The sequence below is a fragment of the Dermochelys coriacea genome, chromosome 2, assembly GCF_009764565.3.
Source record: "Dermochelys coriacea isolate rDerCor1 chromosome 2, rDerCor1.pri.v4, whole genome shotgun sequence".
NCBI classification, from domain to species: domain Eukaryota; kingdom Metazoa; phylum Chordata; order Testudines; family Dermochelyidae; genus Dermochelys; species Dermochelys coriacea.
The window spans coordinates 211,012,996-211,033,595 of NC_050069.1; the positions used below are offsets into that span (position 1 = coordinate 211,012,996).

A 20,600-nucleotide genomic window follows, 5' to 3' on the forward strand; every position below is an offset into this window, starting at 1 on the left:
ATAGGGCTGGTGTGTGCCTTATCTCTATATTTCCTGATTTTCAGAGGTTTAACTATAGGCACCTTCATTGTTCCGGCAGGGCACAAGGCACCGATGGTCAGCCTTAACTCTGAGCTTTGGGTGGCAAATAAGAAGAGCCACCCTTTATCTCAAACACTTTGCACTCTAGACAAAATGGATAAGGGGAATGAGAAAGCAATTGAGACACAGATTGAACAACATGACCATGTGAGAAGTCTGGTCTGGAATTGAAACAAAATTTCCTGAGTTCCAGCCTTAATCACAAGACTATCTTGCCTGTCTACGGTTAGAGGAAGTACATTGGCATATGATATCATGGGTTCTTTTCCCACTTCTGCCAGTAACTAGTGCCTCAGTTTCCCTTGACCTAATTCCTTTTTACAGGATATAAATCCAAATGAAGTCAATGATTGACTCATATAGGGGAAGTTTTACTCATATTTGTAAAACTTATACATTTATATTTGTAAAAAAAAAAATACCTCCCTCCTAGATTTCTGTGAGGCTTAATTCATTAATGTTTGTAAAGTGTATTGAGATTTGGGGATTGAAAATCACCATAGCAGAGCAAAATACTCAGACCTAATTTCATTGGGACTCCTTACTTCCTAAAGCCCTGTCTATGCTAGGATTATGCTGCTAATCTTTCCCACCATTGTCACCACAGTTTCAGCTCCACCAGCGGGTGTAATGGGCGTGTGTGAGCACAAAGACTCCAGGCTGCTGCTGCTCGAGTTTTAAGCACTATGTCATCCAAGCCTGCTCAGAGCAGGTGAAGATGACATGGCGAGAGCTGTGTGACGAACTGATTTTTCAGTTTGTTATCCAAATTACAAAAAAAAAGTTTTAAATTGACCCAAAATGAAAATTTTTAGGCAAAACAACAACAACAACAAAAAAGTCTAAAAAATTGCATTTTGGGTCAACCAGAATGGTTTGATTGACCTGAAACAAAACGGGTGTGTTTAGTTTTCAAGCGTGGGGCGGTCGAGTTTTTTGTTTGGTCTTTGTTTTAATAAAATGGAAGTCACCTTCAAGACCAAAAATCATTTTGAAGGGAAACATCACAAGGCTCCTTCCATTTTGAAGATGTCACAACAGACCATTGAGGCCTTTTTTTTTTTGGGGGGGGGGGGGGATTTTGTTTTCTTCTCGTCATTGAAGCAATGGCTTGGTCAACCCACATCTGCCTTTTGCAGCTGGGCAGGAGGAAGGGGTTTTGGCTGAAAACTTTTGCCCAGCTCTCTAGCCACGGGGCTACCGCGGGTCCCTTGTCTTCACTACCATCCCCTCCCCCCGTTGGAATTGCAGCCGTGCTGGTTAACCGGGAAAGCGAGTGCGTAGGACAGGAGGCGGTGGGTGGGCGCTGGCAGCCGAGGAGTGAACAGGACTTTGTTCCGATTGCTCCCCGCACCTCCTCCACCCGAGCACTCACCTGCGTTGTGTCACTGCCAGAGCCACTGAGGAGGCGCAGGGAGAAGGAAAGGGTGGAGAGAGCCCGGCGCGGCAGCATTTCCCGCACCTGTGGGATGACTCAGCGGGCCCCTCGGCCCCCCAGCCCCGTGCGCGGCGCGGAGGGGCGCGCCGCCGGCGGGCCGGGGCGCCGCGCGTGACGGCGGGGAGCGCCGCGCTGGCCGGAGGGCTGCGGCATGGCCGTGGGCTCCGGCAAGATGCAGCCCCCGTGCGACAGCGCGGAGCCCGCCCTGAGCCGCAGGCCGAGCGCCCGGCACCACGAGCCGCAGCAGCAAGTGCAGCTGCGGCAGAAGCTGAGGGAGCTGCCGGCGCGGCTGCGGAGCGGGCTCACGCTGCGGAGGAAGAACCCCGCCGCCGGCGGCCGGGTGAGTGAGTGAGTGACCCACCCGCTGGCCCTGCCCGGCAGCGGCGGCGGCTCCCCCAAGCCCCGCTGACAGCTCAGGGAGACCCGTGGCCTCAGCCCCAGGCCCTGCGGAGGGGAGGTCCCAGCAACTGCCCCTTTCCTCCCCCGTGCGCAAGGGGGTCGGCTCGACTCCCTGGCTTGTGCTGGCCCGGGCGGGAGAGGGTGGGGCTCGCCCGTGAGTCGCCAGTGCAGGAGTCCGGCTCCTACCTAGAGAGCTCGGTGCCTTCTCCGGCTCCAGCAGTAACCGCCTGCCCCTGTGATCTATAGGGAAGTGGGGTTTGCTGCATGCTTCAAAGGCAGGGGCTGCGTTCACACGCTGGGCCAGGTCTGGGTGTCTTGGTTTGTTCTGCCCCAGGCTGGCGTAAGCCCCGCCCACAGTGCCCTGGTAGGGGGGCTTTTTGGCTAGCGCATTAGTCAGTGAGCCCTCTCTGCGTGAGCCCCGGAGTAGTGCTTCCTGGATGCACAACAAGCAGGAATTACTCGGCAAGTTGTAAGCAGGGCTGGCTGGGAAATGGTTTTTCCACCCTGCAGCATTTCAAGATATCCAAACGTTTCCTGTTAGGACCAAACAGGCCTTTTGAAATTTCTTGCAAAAAAAACCCAAAAAACAAAAAAAAAAACCCAAGTGGGGTGAGGGGAGAGAGACACCTACTCCAGAATAGCTAATGGGCCAGTGGTTAGAGCACTTATTGGAGACTCGGGTTCAAGCCCCGGGTCTGAATCAGTGCTGTACTCCCCAGCTTATTGACTACTGTTGGCCTGGCTCTCTCTCCTGGAGTAAGAAGAAAAGGAGTACTTGTGGCACCTTATTCCATCCTGGACCTGAGAAACCCTTCCTGATGAAAGTTTTGTCAAAGCGGGTAAATTCCTGTGAAAAGTTTTGGCTTCAACCAATCAGCATGTTCTGACAACAGTGTGTTCTTGAAAAATTTCTGGCCAGTTCTAGAAATAAGGCACCTCTGTGGCGCCGTAACAAGATCTCAAAGCACAATAATGAATTTTCACATTCCTAATTTAGTCTTTATTAATCTGTAAAATAAGGATTTATTCCCATTTTGCAGGTTGGGCCATCAAAGCACAGAAAAGCTAAAATTATTTTCCACGGTTCACTTAGTGAGTAAGTGACAGAGCCAGAAATGTAACCAAAAATTCCCAGTCGTGTTCCGCCAAGTAGACCATACTCTTCTCAGTGCTAATAGCACAACAGGTGCTAATTCAAGTCTGTTTATAAGGCCCTAATGATACAAGCTAATACAGATGGGTGGGGAGCTCCACACATGTGCAGAGGTTTGCCTGCATGGATCAGGATGGAGGAGTGGGCTTTAATTGATATGCTTTATTATTGGGTTTACTCATTATCTGGTATGTATTTTAAAACAAACAATATAGCTGAAGAAGTGCTAGGACTAGTTAGACATACAGCTATTTATGCAAATCTTCATATTTTTATCTTGTTTTCCTCTAATATGGAAGACTTGCAAAAAATGTATCAAAAGGACACTGCTAAGGTGTTCCAAACAGTTTTTAGAAAGTAATTTCGAATAATTTATTGGAAGATTTGAAGCTCAAGTCTTTTACATTCCAGCTGTTCTTGTCCTCTTTCACATATATTCAAGGGCAAATAAGGGGTGGGGAATGATGGCATTCTCTAAGGGTATGTCTGCACTGTTCTTAACTCAGGTTAGCTAATTTGGGTTAAAATAGTAGTGTAGACATGGTGCCAATTTGGGTTTGCAGTTTGACTTCAACCCCAAGGTCCCCTACAGGCTTTAGGTTAGCGTGCTAACCTGAGTTAAAGTGAGTTGCTGTGTCTTCATTGGTATTTTAACCAAAGTTAGCTAAACTGAGAACACACACACTTTTTTCTTTTGTTCCGTATAGATCTACCATGAGACACTACCCACGCTCTGCTCATTCATGAAACTACAATGAGATTCCACCCACAGCAGATTATGGAGATCTGTTAACATGATTTCCCTTTTATAAATCTTGTATTCTTTAATCAAACTTTAAATAGTTAACAACATGAACACTTACACTGTAAATATTTGGGCATCTGAGTTGCCCATCTGTTTTCTCACAGGGGTTTCATTTCATGTCTCTCAGCTGTTCCATGCTGTCTCTAGACTCCATACCATCTAGCCCAAAACTGGCTGATTTGACTCCTGCACATACTCCTGTACAGCAGAAATATATCAAAAAAGAGATGACACTTAGTTTCATGTCATCAATACCTTTGCATTACAGTACAAATGCCCGATTGCTATCTCCTTTGATTCACCTTGCAGTTTTTCTTGAGCTGTCTATCTTTGTAGAAGAGAGTGGTAGCTGTGGATTTTGGGAGTCCAGGACCCTAAACAACCCCACAGATCTCTGGGATCTACATGGAATGAGTTCATGCTGCAAGAAGAGTTGCTGCTGCACTGTATGCAGGATGGCTCTAGCAGGAGCCATGTGACCAGTGCCTGGGTTCTCCTGATCCCATGCAGTAGTAGTGCTCGCTGTTGTGTTATCTGTCTGGAAATTTCTGGGCTTTGGGGGACAGTGTTGTTGAGGAGCAAGGTAGTGCCATTCTTCCATTTCACCAGGACTCTATGGGTGTGTCTACACTGCAGGTAGCAGTTAGCCTCCCAGCTTGCATACAAAGACTCGCACTAGTGTGCTAAAAATAGCAATTTGGATGCTGCTGTTTGGGTGGTAGCTCAGATTCTTAAGCCTACTTGATCCCAGGTCTGAGCTTGGATGGCTACCCTAAGTCTCTGCTGGAGCTGCCATGTGCTAGCCTGAACCCGGCTATCGTGAGTCTGTCTACCCTGGTTCAGATGTTTGTAGTCTAAATATACCCTATGAAGCTCCACCCCAAGCAGTTTCAGCAAAGTGACAAGAAAGATCCTAAAAAGGTGTTATTTACACATGCCTCCTTCTGAATAGAAAAGGTATAGTTATATGTCTGGTGTACGGGACTTCCTCTGTATGTGAATCCATAGGGGAAAAATCCAGCTTCATCAGGTTTAAGCAGGTGCATTGCTACTAATTCATTCTTAGGGTATGTCTCCAGCATTTGGGGGCGTGGCTCTGAGCCTTGGTAGACAGATATGATGACTCTGCTCAAGCTGGTATGCAAAAAATAACAGTATGGCCCCAGCAGCACAGGCAGCAGCTAGGATTAGCCACCTGAGCTTATACTTAAGGTTGGGCGGGCTTGTACTTAGGCGGCTGTCCCTAAGCATAGTATGCCACCATAACTGCCCATACTGCTGTTTTTAGTATGCTTTCTTGAGCAGAGCTGTCATGTGTCTCTCTGTCTGCATGTGGAAGCACGCTTCCAGCTGCTGTGTCAGTATACCCTTAGTATTAGGTGAAACTGTTCTCAAGTGAACTCTGACTCACTGAAATCTCTTTTTGTTTGTTGTTTACTTTTCTAGGATGGCATCCTGTCACACTGAATAGGGCATAGGACTGGGAGTCATGAGACCTGTGTTCTGTTCCTGGCTCTGACACTGACTTGCTATGTGACTTAAGGCAAATCACTTAATTTCTCTCTGAGTTTCCTTGGATATAAAAGGAGGATAATGATACATAACCATGCTTTGCGATCTAACAATGATAAAGCACAATGTAAGTGCTAAGGCTTTTGCAGTTTTTTTTAAGGTTGCACATCAGTAAGTGCTGCTGGAATTTTCTTTAATTAGAAAAAAAGAAGCATTTGGGGTAGAGAGAAATGTATGAAGACTGGCATAAACTCTGCAAACAGATGTAAGAAAAAAAGTCAATATTTTCATCTCTTTGATCTGTCAGTCTTGTGAGTGCCCCATTTAGGCAACAGAATATTCAAGGACTAATTCCAAACTTCCAGTCTGTGACAGGAATGACTAAGAACTGCCTTAGAATTACTTTGCATATGGTGATATAAAATATGTATATTCCCCTCAGTTCAGTGGAGCAAAAAACTGGACTATATATTTCTGACCTGCATTGATTCTCTATAACGAGGTTTTCCCTAATTTCAGAGACTGGTAGAATTTAGAGCTGAAAGAAAAGACCTACTAGAACAAGGCTTGGAAAGGCTCAATAACCATTTCTGGACTGCAGATGTTAGTCTTTCATATGCAAATCTGGTAAACAACTAGGCCAAACTAGAGCAGACTGATTCTAGATAAACTTTTCTTTAATCTAGATGGTAGTGAAAAGAGTTTTCTTTGGTCAGAGGAACCCACAATTGCATTTTGCTGATATTTTGCTCCAGAGGAGCCTCTCTGGTGTGTCTACATAGCAGTTAGATACCAGTGGTTGGCCCATGATTGCTGACTCAGGCTCACAGGGCTTGGGATAAGGGGCTGTTTAATTGTGCTGTAGATGTTTGGGCTTGGGCTACAGCCTGAGCTCTGTAACCCTCCCTGGTTGCGAGGTCCCAGAGATCAGGCTCCAGCCTGAGCCTGAATGTCTATGTCACAATTAGACAGCCCCTTATCGCAAGCCTTGTGAGCCTGAGTCAGCTGACATGGGCCTGCTGCAGATGTTTAATTGCAGTGTACACATACCCTCTGAGGCCAGTAATGTTCCTTTAGACCCAGGGCCTCTGAGAATGTGTTTTATCCATCCGAAGATCTCTGGGGTCCGTGAAGTCCCCTAAAGGACTAGAGGAAACAAAAAATTCAAGTAATCTCTTTTTTGACTTTAAGCAAGTCAAGAAGGACATGGTTCCTAGTTCAGATTTGTACAGGTCAGCTCTGACCCCCTCTTTCTGCGTTCAGGTAATAGAGCTGATCCTCAGCAAAATCCAGGCCCCTACTGGTCCCTCTAAGAGCACTGAATTATTTACACTCAAGGAGAACACTGAATAGGGAAGACTAGAAGAAGAAGTGATCATTTTAAAAAAATATGGAACGTTGAAAGGTAATCCTTCCTCTCAACTTTTGAGTGCATCCTGTCTTCTCCATTCAATGTTCCAGGTCCCAGTCCTACAACCACCTGGGAATGGAAATAACTTTACTCTCATTAATATTGATTGTAGTCAATAAGGCTACTTGTGTGAGTAAAGTCATTGCTATGCCTGTTTGCAAGATCTGGCTCTGGGGGATTTCTGTTAGTTTTGGGGGCAGAGACTGTACTTATTTGTACCTTGTAAAGCACAGTCACATTGTTGGTACTTCAAATAAAAGTGTTGTTGGATTACCCCCCTCCCCCGGGGCGAAAAGGAAAGAAAATTTGAGTTTTGTACATAGGTGCTAGAACTGGAGGTGAGGGGGGTGCTGCCACCCTCCGGCTCGAAGTTGTTTCCATCATATACAGCGATTACAGTTTGGTTTAATGCCTCTCAGCACCCCCACTGTACGAATTGTTCCAGCACCCCGGGCTTTTTGTTCTTCATTTTAGTTTAAACGAGGCACCAAAGAAAGAACGTGGTGTGTGTTCTGCACCATCCAGTTTAAGGGCAAGCGTCTTCCATTCAGGATGCAGTTCTCTATTGCACGGTTTGTATTTGTTAATGTGTAGAGCTTCCATTACAGTCAGGTTGTGTTATGTTCCTGGAAGTGCAGAACATACAGTACAGCTTGTGGATTAGAGAGGAGAGGAAGAGCTTTGCCCTAAATATTTTATAGTTATAAACACTATTGGCTATGTTTAGATAATTTACTTTATTGTTTTTCTGTATGAGAGCATTAATGAAGGGTGTAAGGTACAGTATTCTTTCCCCTGGAAAAACACTGAAATCAATGTGTAAAATAAAATACTGGACTATTATTGTGGGTAATGTAACTGTCAGCATTATAGAGGGGGGAATGACTAATATTGATGGCACTTGCTTTAAATCCTGAATTTTACTGACTTTGAAGTTCCACTTAGTAACTTCAAGCAGCATTCATCTTAGTAGGTATTATTATGTGACTAAAAATAAACTATATACTGCTGAATTTTTCCTATAGTAATTGGCTTATTATATACGCCTACCAAATATTTCATCGTATCTTTTAATTTGGCAGTGCTATAACTGGTGACACATGAGATGTTGAGTAATGATTAAGACATTGGTGGGATGGTGACCACAATAGCTCCTGGGAAACTGAATCTCCAACTGCCAGATGCTGGGACTGGACAACAGGGGATGGATCATTGGAATATTGCCCTGTTCTGTTCATTCCCTCTGAAGCATCCAGCACTGACTTATGTCAGAGGCAGGATGCTGGGCTAGATGGAGCACTTGTCTGATCCAGTAGGCCATTCTTATGTAACTTCAGTGTCTATATTTTTGGTGGGTTTTTTTTTTTAATACAAACTGTTTCAAAGTGAGTGACAAAACTGAGAATATTTATAATAATCATGTGTCATATTGTTGTGTGGGAAACATTGACTGGCTGTGATACATAAATACAGTAGAACCTTGCTAAGTAACCAGTCTGGATGCTGGGGTGATTGGAAGGGTTCCTACCCTTAGTCATGAAATGGTTCCACAGCTACCTACACAGTTGCTATTTTAATCCTGAGACTGCCATAGGCTCCATAGCCATAACGTGCCCTCTCCAATTAGCAATAGAAGCTCCAGCATCACCTCTGCCCTGTCCCTTGTCTGGCCATACCATACCCGCACCTGAATTGGTGCTGAGCAGACCAAAATATGGACTAAACCCACTTTTGTTCTCCCCACCCTAAGAATCTGACTCAGGCTGCATATGCCCCTCAGTGAATTTGACCTCTTCATTTCTTTTTAAAGCAAATTTCTTTTACTTTGCATTATTAATAACACCTTCGCTTAGTAAAACTGAAAGAATGCTACAAATGTATTTACTTTTTGCATTTGTCTCTGATTGGATGATAAAATAATATAGTCATTTTCATTTTTCTTTTAGCGTCTGTTTCTAATTGACATCACCTACAGGTTCTCGTGCAGTGCTGCAGTGTTTGGTTTGGAAACCCACCAGGGAAATGTTTGTATAAGAACAAAAGATCCCTTTCCATTGAAATTAAAAAGAATTTCCATTCGCCTTAACTTTTGTAGGATCCTGTTGGGTGTTTTTGTTCAAATCTGAGCTGACAGTGTCCCTTAAACTACATTTCTCAAAATAAATGAACTAAGTATGCTTTGTGGAGTAGTATGATTGATTTTTTTTTTTAAGCTTGTTTACTTTCAAATGCACAACACTTGTTAATTCATAGTAGATTTCTCAGATGCTGGTGTGAATGTCTCAAAAAATGCCATAGAATCTTGCTCAAACTGTGCTGTACTCATCAAGTATTGGGTGCAAATGTTTTCAGCAGGAAGTGCTGAATTCTGTATCTTGAGGAAATTACAATTATCTTGAGGAGATGTACATTTTTGTGCTAATGATAATGTTGAAAATAGGAGGCGGTAACTTTTTTTAGAAAGTGGAGGAGAATATGCCACCTTTCTTTACTGAACAGAGGGAAACTCCTGTAATGAAACAAAAGTTTTTCCTCACACTAATGCTAGCCTATCATAATTAAAATGATATTCACATACAAGGAACCAGTTTGTTGTTTATGAAAAATAGTTTCCATACCTTTAAATGCCTTATTTTTTCCTTGGCTGGATTGTTCATTGCAAATTTAGTTGGAATGAGTTTGAATTAAAGATAAGGATGTAGATTAGTTATCAATCAGCATAAGTTGGCTGAAACAACAGATGAAGTTAAATCACCCTTCCTGTGAAAGCCTAAATAGGTTTGTTGCAAGAAAATAAGTGGGATTGTGCACTGTGGAATCCATGCATCCCCCCACGTACCTATGTTCATGGGGTGGACCAACTCTGCAGTCCCTCCATGGTTTCTATGCTAGTTCCTCAGTTGGAATAGGGGCCATAACCACTGTGAGAGATGATGTGGTCCAATGTATAGGGCACTGCCTGGCTCTGCCATTGACCTCTATTTGACCTTGGACAAATCACTTCAACTCACTGTGCCTGTTTCCTGTTCCATCCTTTGTTTGTCTTGTCTGTCTAGACTGTAACCTCTTCAGGGTACAGGCTGTCTCTTGCTATATGTTTGTACAGTGCCTAGCATACTAGGGCCTTGATGTTGATTGGGTCCTGTAAGTGTTACTGTAATAAAAATAATACAAACTGAACCTCTTATGGGGGAACCATATAAACATGGACCCAGTGGCAATGCCCCTGCCTTGGTACACATGTGTCTGCATGCTGGACTATGCAGGGATGTTCATAGCTCAACTCTGCTGCATGGAAGTGGTTGAGTTTCTGTGCAATTAAACTCTGAAGCCAAATTATCCGAAGTTTTGCTGCATTATGGGCATCTCAGATTCTCATAGCTCATGGGACATTTTCACCCTGGGTATTTTGTACTGTTTTTAGTCTGTGTTATATTCTTTATCTACATGACATTAGTTGTCTATTAAACATCTTTTCCAATAACTGTGCTGTCAGTGAAAGTTTCAGCATCAAAATAAAGGCAATGGTGATAGTGAACATGAGGCTGGAGCACAAGGTCAGACTGTTCTCTCTTTTACTCACTAGCAGAAGAGGTTCTGTCTGTTAGTAACTGGTATAATACTGTTTATCTCAAACTAGCTTATTGTTTATTTGTTCATAAGAGTTTGACTGCCAAATAATCTACCTGCAGCCGTGTACATAAAAGGGTGTATATGTAAATAAATGAGCCTTGCTCAACTCCTACAATACATCTTTTATTCTAACTGATTACTTTTTCACCAGTTATTCCTTGGAGAGCATTTCTCATTAATTAAGTCAGTTTTTTTAATATTATAGAAAAAAACATTTTGCTAACGAAGAGGGGTTTTTTATGTTTTGCCAATCCATATAAATCAGTAGAAACTTGTTTATGCTACCAATAACAGAGCCTGATTCTTGTCTCACTGGTTTAAAACCTATGTAACCCTACTGACTTCAAAAAGCCTTCTAATTTGTCTTTTTTCTTTTCCAAATATAAATGCAAGTTCCCTTCCCTTTTTTGTCTAGTTAAAAAACAAACAAGCTGTGTCCATCTTTGTTTTGGTCTTTGACTCGGACATTTAAATATCTGTTACTTGGTGCATATGTGGTATTTTTTTATGTAGTATTTTCATAGAGTTAAATTTGGATTAAATCTATAAAATAACTTCAGATACTTTGAGAAAGTAAGTTCACAGGCTGACATCGCAGCCCAACCAATCACTTTCTACCCTGTCTGTAGATCTTGAAATTTAGCTGTTATGCAAGTTTAACAGAACCAATCATGAAGAAATATTGATAAAAGATGAAACAGTATTTTGTATATATCTTAGGACATTTTAAACCAACAAAAACATATTGGGTGTAAACACCATACCTTTTTGTTATGTAGTTTTTATACTCTTTCTCTAAGTAGAGTAATACAAACTCTATCTCCGAGTGCTATAAAACCTTTAGATATCTGACTATATCTCAGAAATACAGGGCAGATTCCGGTCCTTGCCCTGGCTGATTTGGTCTGCTTCAGGTGCACAGTGCTGCCAGAAAACTGGCTTAACCAGCTACCTGGTGTAAAGGAAATCCATAAACTCAACATAATGGCTCTGTGCCAACCCATCCTGTCCCTAATATGGGGGGGTATTCCTGGGAGAAAAAAGTCCTGGCTGTGGTGCCTCTGCACTCTGGCCATTTTACAATGGGGACTGGACTATTCCAGACCAGTTCTAGGATTTGGGGGCAAAGATGGTCCATGGACTTTGACATAGATTCAGTGACCTGGGGCCTCCGAGGTATAGCTTTCATCTCTCTGTGCCCGCCTGTCTCCTTCCGCTGGAAGGGGGCTTCATCCCAAGGGAAGGCAGATAGTGCCAAAGCAATCAGGGCAAAGTTTCCAGGAAATTAGAAATGCAACTCCTGTGCTACTTTGAGCCATAGTGTATCAGATATCAAAAACTACATGAGGTAGGGTTGGATGAATACATACTTATTAATTTTTTACTTTATTTCTTTAGACTTGTATCTGCATGCATTAAAAAGGAGTGCCTATCACTTGCTGTAGGTTCTCCTCAATAACTCTTAGCTATATGGCTGCAGAAAGTAGTGGTGGTGATGAGTAGATGACTAAAGTCAGTACTAGGGGCATCATGCTGCAGGAGGGGCACTATTTTGGAAGAGACTTAAAATCGAGGTCCTGACCATTTGCGATTGCTAAAGATTGCATGGCATTTTTCTCAAGAATATGGGTGTTTAACCTATTGTCCTGGCCAAATTCTGACTTGGGTAATTGCATTCCACCTACCTAAAATTCCCCATGTAATTATAGATAGTTAATGCTATCATATCCGTGATAAATTGCTGCATTTCCACTCATAGGTGGGTACAATTCAATAGAGCGTGAAGTGATTTTTAAATATGAGGAGGCAGGGAGAAAGATGAGTGTGCACAATCAGAAAACTGTCAGGGGCATGTGTAAGTGTAAACAACACACGCACCTCTACATATAACTGTATGCGTGCGTGCCCATGCATGCACATATGTAAAATTCGCTATTGGCAAAGGCATAGATGAGGAGAATCCATTAAAACAACCACTCTGGATGCCTCTTTGTATATGCTCTTGCTCTCCTTTGTGATGAGGTTTAATTTTTGCATTTTCCTGTCATCCCGATGTATGCTAAGCAACTCATGTAGATTTTGCGAGATACACGTGGCCTGCAAGTCCATTCCTGAATCATGTACAAGAGGATGTGAGCTTTGTCATCATGGTTTAAAGCAGGGTCAAACTCATGTTAAGTGTAAGCTTTAAACAAACAAAAGAGGAATCTCTAGCAGTTATTTGCCAAAGAAGAACATTAAGAATGCAGTGTGTTTTATCTAGGTGTGGGATGTCTTGGGTTAGGAAAGATAAACTATGAAATGCTTGGCTATAAAAGCCCTGTCCATTCTAGTTCTAATCATGTTGGGTAAATGGTTGTGAAGCAGTGCTTGACTAGGATCCTTCCAACAGTATTTGCTGGCCTGGCTTGCTTGTGAAGTGTGGGCAAATATATTTAAAAAAAAAAAAAAGAAAAATCTTGTTAGCCTGTGTAGATCTTGCTAGAGTGAACTAAAAGGTACCCAGTTCATGTTAATGAAGTCCTGTTTGAAACACTTGCTGGATCTATAAAGGGCACTTACAGCACAATGCTTTAATGTGCGCCACAATTCTTGCCCCTGTAGTCAGCACTGCAGGGCTATGTAGGCAAGCTCCAAGTCACTTCTGAAAATGGGACTTAAGTGCTTTTTAAAATTGTACTCTACATCTGTAGGTAGTGGGATGCAACTGTGTTAGATGTGAACACAAACTATATTATAATTGCAGCTATGATTGAAAACTGTTTTAATTGATTATAAGGCTCTAGTTTAGAACATGTCAAAGAGAACACACACATGCAAAGATTCTCTTACAAAAGAGTAATGATAGATGATCCTATGGGTCAGGAAAAGGTGTCAGGAGATTTGGTCTGCATTTGAGCTCTCCCACAAACGTGAGTGACTTTGGACAGGTTGTCTAATCTCCTTGTACCTTAGTTTCCCCGTATATCAAATGAGGTTGAGAATACCTCCATAACCAGAGTGTTCAGAGGCTTAATTCAGAAATACTGATCTTTGAAATAAGTTGATTGAACAAACTATATAAAATGCAAAATGAATATCTTGGAATATGTTTTTATTGTTGAGTTGGAGAGAGGAGAGAAATATTTAGCAGGTATTTAGTTGTATTATCTCATTAAACTGACAATACTAAAACATAAATGAGTTGCAAATTGATTTTACTGATGCTATTTATTTAATTTGTTTTTCTCTGCACTTGAATGAATCATGGCCTATCAATAGTGATCCTTTAGGTTGGCAGGACAGATCTCAGAGCTGTTGGCACTCTAAGGTAAATTGCAGGAACTCTGCCTGTTTTCTATTGCAATATCTTCTCTATCCTTATTAGTGTATATGTAATGCCGATGACCCCAGTCGCCGTGGTGCAGGATCAAACTGGGGACCTCTGGAGTTTAGTGCTTGAGCCTCTACCACAAGTGCTAAAAGCCAACTTACTGTTAGCTAAGGCTGTAGAGAAGACTAATTTAATTCTCTCTCTAAGTGGTCTCAGTGCCACTAGATGGGACAGAACACCACACCCAGAAGGTGTGTGAGTTACATATACACTGAGAAATTATCAGAATTTCTATTTTTAAAAGGACATTTTTTTGTCAAATCCATGATGCTCTAATTTAATGTAGCAATACATGTATGCACAACACTAGGAAATTTGTTATTCTTTGAAACACCAATAAATAACTATTAAAAAGCGGTAGACACACAAGTACTGCACACACACACCTGTAATTATGCTAGTAGATAGACAGGTAACAAAGGATTTACCATACTAGATTAGACCTGATTGTCCATCTTGTCAGTATCTTGTCTCTGACAGAAGCCAACAGCAGCTGTACGGTGTTTTACACACCTTCCTTTGAAGTATTAGGCAAATGTTGGGTAACCTGTCTCCCACATTTTCCTTCTATTCTTGTGTAATTAGAGGCTTTCTTAAACTCTGAAGCATGAGGTTAAATACCTATTACAAAATCTGTTGGCATTAGCCACTGGATATTCCTGTTACTCTCATACATGTCCAATCCATTTCTGAATCTTGCTGTGTTTATGGCTTTGACCACATCTTGTGACAATGAGTTGCATAGCTTAATTACGTGTTGTCTTTTATCAAGGTTGAATTTCCCACTTTTTAATTCCACTGAATGTCCCCTTGTTCTTGTGTTCATTTGCTAGATCGATCGTTATTTTTATATATTTTGTGTCCCCTCTTATTCATCTCCTTTTTAAAGCAGTCTCAATCTTTTGAGTTTTTCCATCCCCTAATAATTTTGATTGCCCTATTCTGAATTCCCTCTAGTTCTGTAGTATCCTTTTTGAGATGAGGTGACCAGTACTGCACACAGTATTGAAGATGAGGCTGCACCATTGATTTATATAATATTTTCGGTATTATTCTCCATCCTGTTATTTTAGCATCCTAACATTTTGTTAGCTCTTTTTGACAACAGCTGCACAATGAGTCAAGATCTTCAATGAGTTTTCTACAGTGACATCTAGGTCCTTTTCTTGAGTTGATACAGTTATCTTAAAATCCTCAAATGTGTGAGCAGTTTTTTCCCTCCAGTGAGTATTACTTTGCATTTATCAGCATTGAAATTCATTTGGCATTATGTTACCCATTTACCTGCCTTGGTTAGGTCCCTTTGAAGTTGCTCACAGACCAGTTGCTCTCTGCTCTTGACTAATCTAAGTAATTTTCTTATCTAAATTTTGTTACTTCACTAGTCACTCCCCCCTTCTTCCCCCTTTCCAGGTCATTAGTAAATCTGTTAAATACACTAGACCAAGCATGGAATTTTGAGGTACCTTGCGGCTAACTTTCTGCCAGGATGAAAATGGACTGTTTAATCCTGCTCAATCTCCAGTCTCTTAGCCAGTGTTTGAGGTATTAAGATACTTTGCCTCCTCACCCCATGACTACTTAATGTCTTTAGTGGCCTCTGGACAGGGACCTACTCTAAAGAAATTATGTCAACTGGTTCTCCTTTATCCACTACTTTATTGATTATATTCAAATAATTATAATAGATTAGTGAGATGTGAGTTTTCCTTTTGCAGACACCATAATGGTTAGTCTATCACGTCATTGTCTTCTGATTTTTTTTTATCCTTCTATTTTTAATTTGCATTTCAACCAGTTTAGCAGGTACAGATATGAAAGGTACAGGGTTGTAATTCTCCAGATAATCTCTTTTTAAAATATAAGAACAATGTTGGAGAATAACAATTGTCTATTACAGTAGCTAACTTTAGTTAGAGTACATATTTTTGCTAGCATCTCAGTTCATACTTAAACTGCTTCAGAGCTCTTCTGGGCCTGGTGACTTATTGCTATTTAAAATAATCAATGGTATAGTAAATACTATATACAGATAAATACTCAAAATGCAGTGTCTGTACAATGTAACTGAGACTGGATTTTGACCTTATCTGTGATATTCTTTCATATTTTAAAAAAGTGGGAGGTAGAAAAGCATGTGTCTGGTTCAGCATTGTTTTAAGCGTATTATACACATACTCGGTGTAGCAGTATTCTATATTGGTGCAGAAGCAAATGGCTTCAGATTTTTAGAAGTTTGATACTCTTACGTTATACATTAGTATAAAATTTTTAGAGAGTACTGTCCTGTAACAGCACAAATGCACATAGCAATGGGACTTCTTGTCTGAGTATGGAACAAATCTTACTGTCCTTACAGAAGAATCTGTAGTATTGTTCTATCCAGGTAAATCTACAAACTTATTTTGTTAAATTTGTATACACAAGTAAATAAGTGGAATAGAATCTCTTTGGGTATAAAAAGGGCTGTTTAAAACAGTAATCTGTTTTGAGGATCTGGGCCATTGTGCCATATTAAAAAGAGATTTAGGTATTTGAAATCAATGGGAGTTGGGCATCTAAATACTTTTGAGGATTTGGGCCAATGTAACTTGACTTCAGGACTGTAATCATTTGCCTATATTTTTCAAACATTGTGAATAGTTAGCCTATGAAAGCCCAGCTTTACTCCAACTGGCCCTGTGACCATCTGATTCAAGCTTGGTTTGTTCTGAATCTTGTATATTGTTTAGCCATATGTTTTGGTAAATGTAGGGATCAATTTTGTTAGTCACATTATGATGATCAATTTCCTGGCAGATAGTGTTAATTTTTTGCATTGTCATTTTCTGTTGGATTGGAGTTTTGAAACTAAAACTGACTAAATTGGGATTTTATTTGTGAATAGAAATTGATTTGGATTTGAGGGAAGTGTGTGTGTATGGTGTGAGTCATTTGCCCTCGTATCCAACTCTTGAAATTAATTTTGTTAATGATTGCTGGCATCAAAAAGAAGCATTACTTTCCATTGGAATTCTCTCTGTAGTGATTAGGAGAAAGTGGCACGAGCCTGTTTGGAGCATCTATTTGGTGTCTTCCTTTAGGATACCTTAGAAGTTCTGCTTGCAGTTTGCCTCTTATCGAGATGTATATTTCAGGGATGCCAATGGTTTAGATTGCTACTTTGTAGTTCTATCTATTTATTGAAGTTCCTCTTCCAGTTTGGATGGGAGTTGCAATGAGGTACAGTCACAGTTGAAGGTATAGTTTTTGAAAACTGACCTTTTCTGGTTTGTAGTACTGGGTCAGTTATTCAAATTCTTTTGTGTCTGAAATCTAAACAGTTGATCTAGCTGAGTCAGTTTATTCTGCTGTCATCCATTTGTGATATTGTGGGAGAGGCCTGATTTAAAGACAGGCATACTGGGGATCTTTACTAGTCAGGATAAGAAAGTGTGAAACTTAAAAGTATTTCCAGTTACACATTTATTATTTTCCTCCTTTCACTATGTATAAAAGAAACCGATGTCGCTGTTGTTTATTATTTGCATTAGACATTGTATTTTCATGTGTGTGGACAGTGCTCACAAGCTAAGAGAAAAGCACAAATTCTTGCTGCTTCAGCTAAACCGTGGCCTTGAGTAGAAGAGCTGGGAAGGCTGACTGCTCCGTTCATTATTGTGATGTGTATCCATGTGTCTGAAATTCAGTCTGTTGGATATTTTAGGTGAGCTGTCTCCAGTAATATTTGAAGTTTAGGAGAGCTAGGCCTTACAAGCTGTGCTAGTCTCTTGGCCCGTGCTGCTTCCAACAGATCCCATTGGCCTGGACCAGTGAACCGCGGCCACTGGGAGCCGAGATCAGCCGAACCTGCGGGCACGGCAGGTAAACAAACCGGCCTGGCCCGGCAGGGGCTTTCCCTGCACAAGCAGTGGAACAAGTTTGGGAACCTACAGAATTTGTAGTGAAAAAATTTAAAGCTCAGATTAGGCTATATTCTTGTTTTCCCTGTCTGCAGGATGCTCCATTTAGAGAGCTCGTTACTGAGTTTAGGTAGTTGGTCATTGCTCCTATTTAGATAATTTTAGTGAGATTTAGGGCTGGTCTACACTTAAGTTACATTGGTATAGCTCTGTCTCTCAGGGGTGTGAAAAATCCACACTGCTGAGAGATGTAGTTAAGCCAATTTAACTCCAGGCGTAAATGGCACTAGACTGATGGAAGAATTCTTCTGTTGACCTAGCTACCATCTCTTGGGGAGGTGTATGTATTACAGCAATGGGAGAATCCTTCCTGTCACTGTAGCAAATGTCAGATAGAGCAGTGCTGCAGCTCTGCCACGGTAGTGGTTCAAGTATGGACATAGTTTTACTACTAATCTTCCATAATGACAGTTCAAAACCTAAACTTGATCTTTTGGAAGAGCCCCACATTTTTCACAAATATAAAATAACATGAAATAAAATGAAAAACTCACACTGCAGAGGTGGCTCCTATCCCCCAGGGTTGGGCCTAGTTTTCCATTCTGAGAGCTGTGACCTGGTGCATGTGGTCTTAACACCTCTCAGGTTTGGCCCTGCTGCCCTTCTGTCATCATCACTAGGATGGAGGGGCAGGGCAAATTTGAGAGTGGCATTGTGATCTAGTGCATGGGGTCACTGTGCCACTCACTCAGATTTGCGCTGGCTGCCTCTCTGTCATAATGAGGGAAGGGTGGCCAGGCCAAACCTGAGCAGTGCTATGACCCCATGTGCCAGGTTGCAATGCCTGGAGTGCAGAGCCAGGTCCAGCACCAAAGGACAGGATCTGTTACTGCAGGGTAAGCATGGGGCAGACTCACTCTGCAATCAACCACCTCTTCCCCCTCCCCATGTGGGTAAAATGGGTAAAACAAAATAACACTAAATTCCTGAAAAAATGAAACAAATATATATAAAGAATAATCATAATTTTATGAGATTCTAGTGATTGGAACCTAACTCTCTAAGAACTAGCTACTTTCCAAACGTAACCAAAAGGGGGTGGGGGGAATGTATCTTTCAATCCATCATCTGTAAAGCAGAGCTGCTACTTGAAACAAAACCAACTGACACAATATAAAGATTCTTTTCCCGGAGACTTTTTAAAAATATATTTCCAGAAGCTTTTGTGTTGCACTGCTGACAACTCTTCTTTGATCTCTTTTAAACTTGCTATTAAAGTGAGAGAGTCAACATGGCATATTGAAGTATAATCAAAGTGCAGCTAACGTGACACAAAGTTACTAATACAGTACTTGGTTTTGTATTAAATACCAGTTATGTTCACAGTAGAAATTAATAATAACTATGAAAATGATTTACGTCTGTTCCTGAACAAAACAGCCCTTTCAGAATCCATTTACTGTAGTTGTAGAATAGACCTAATTCTGCTGCTCACTAATTTCAAAGTATATTATAAGAGAGTTTATGGCAGGAAAATAGTGTGGAGGAAGAAACCACAGTAGTAGTAACAGCAGCAGTATCAAATATTCTCCCATGCTGTAAATAAAGATAATTGTGGTTATGTTACTGAGTCATAAAGTGCACATATATTTACTGAAACTTTGTGGTAAATTATATGAGATTATCAAAACTGAATTATTTTCTTCTTTCTGTGGTTGTTTAAGAGAAACAACTATTTTATATTTAAATTGAGAAAGAGAAGAGGTACAAGAGGAAGCTACAAATACAGGAACACCTCACTTAAAGTCGTCCTGGTTAATGTTGTTTCATTGTTATGTTGCTGATCAATTAGGGAACATGCTCGTTTAAAGTTGCGCAATGCTCCCTTCTAACGTAATTTGGCAGCTGCCTTCTTTGTCCACTGCTTGCAGGAAGAGCAGCCCATTGGAGCGAGCTGGTAGGGGCTTGGAACTAGGGTAGACTTGGAACTAGAGCCCCCGTAGCAGCTCCCCTATGTTCCCTGTGGAGCAGCTGCCCAGCAGGCTATCAATTGCTGGCAGTTCAGCTGTCCCCCCCCACTGCCATGTGCTGCTCCTGCCCTCTGCCTTGGAGCTGCTCCCCAGCCTCCTGCTTGCTGTGGGGGAGGGAGAAGGGGGGGGCTCCCTCCCCCCTGCTCCTGCATTCTGCTTACCCCATCTTCCATAGAGCAGAGGGAGCGTGCACGCACGCGCACACACGCGCAGAGTGTGTGTGTGTCTGTCTGCTATGCTGTCTCCCCTTCCTTCTGCCTTAGAGTGTGAGGCTACATTAACAGAATTATTTTCATTAACAGAGTTAACCCTTGAGGGCTAGTTCATCATTTAGCAGTAAGGCATTCCCTGGAAAATATCCCACCTTCTGACTGCACCCACCTCAACCAAGCTTCACAATCATCATTGCTGTGTACCAGTATTAAGTTGTTTATTTAAAACGTATACTCTGTGTGTGTGTATGTGTGTGTATATTATATATATATATATATAGGAACTCCTCACTTAACGTTGTAGTTATCTTCCTGAAAAATGCGACTTTAAGTGAAACGACATTAAGCAAATCCAATTTCTCCATAAGAATTCATGTAAATGGCGGGGGGGGGGAGGGTGTTAGGTTCCAGGGAAATTTTTTTCACCAGACAAAAGACTATACTATATATATAGTATAAAGAGAGAGAGAGAAACATGCAACTCGAAGCCTAGTGCCTGCAATGCTTGGAAGACATTATGATTAATTTTGTATTTGGGTTTCCAGATGTTGGATTGTATCCAAACTTTTAAGGATTTCTAATGTTTAACAGGATAACACTATATATATATATATAGTGTTAGTATATATATAGTATATATAGGACACTATA

At 41.5% G+C, this 20,600-nt stretch overlaps 1 protein-coding gene and 1 long non-coding RNA gene across 6 annotated transcripts in view; both read left to right on the forward strand.

Annotated features, from left to right (window-relative positions):
- The first annotated feature begins 1,364 nt into the window (after positions 1-1,364).
- Positions 1,365-20,600, forward strand: part of RAPGEF5 (Rap guanine nucleotide exchange factor 5) — a 223,941-nt gene continuing 204,705 nt past the window's right edge. For 3 of the 5 annotated variants that reach the window (XM_038390291.2, XM_038390290.2, XM_043509198.1), the window contains exon 1: positions 1,365-1,859. In XM_038390291.2, coding sequence (XP_038246219.1) covers positions 1,671-1,859 — 189 coding nt within the window. In that variant the 5' untranslated portion in view covers positions 1,365-1,670. The remainder of the gene's footprint in view (positions 1,860-20,600) is intronic. The other 2 variants (XM_038390287.2, XM_038390288.2) reach the window with 1 other exon arrangement.
- Positions 6,765-9,437, forward strand: LOC119851081. Its single transcript, XR_005291128.2, has 3 exons — positions 6,765-6,793; positions 7,274-7,371; positions 8,746-9,437. It is a non-coding gene; the product is annotated as an uncharacterized LOC119851081 (long non-coding RNA).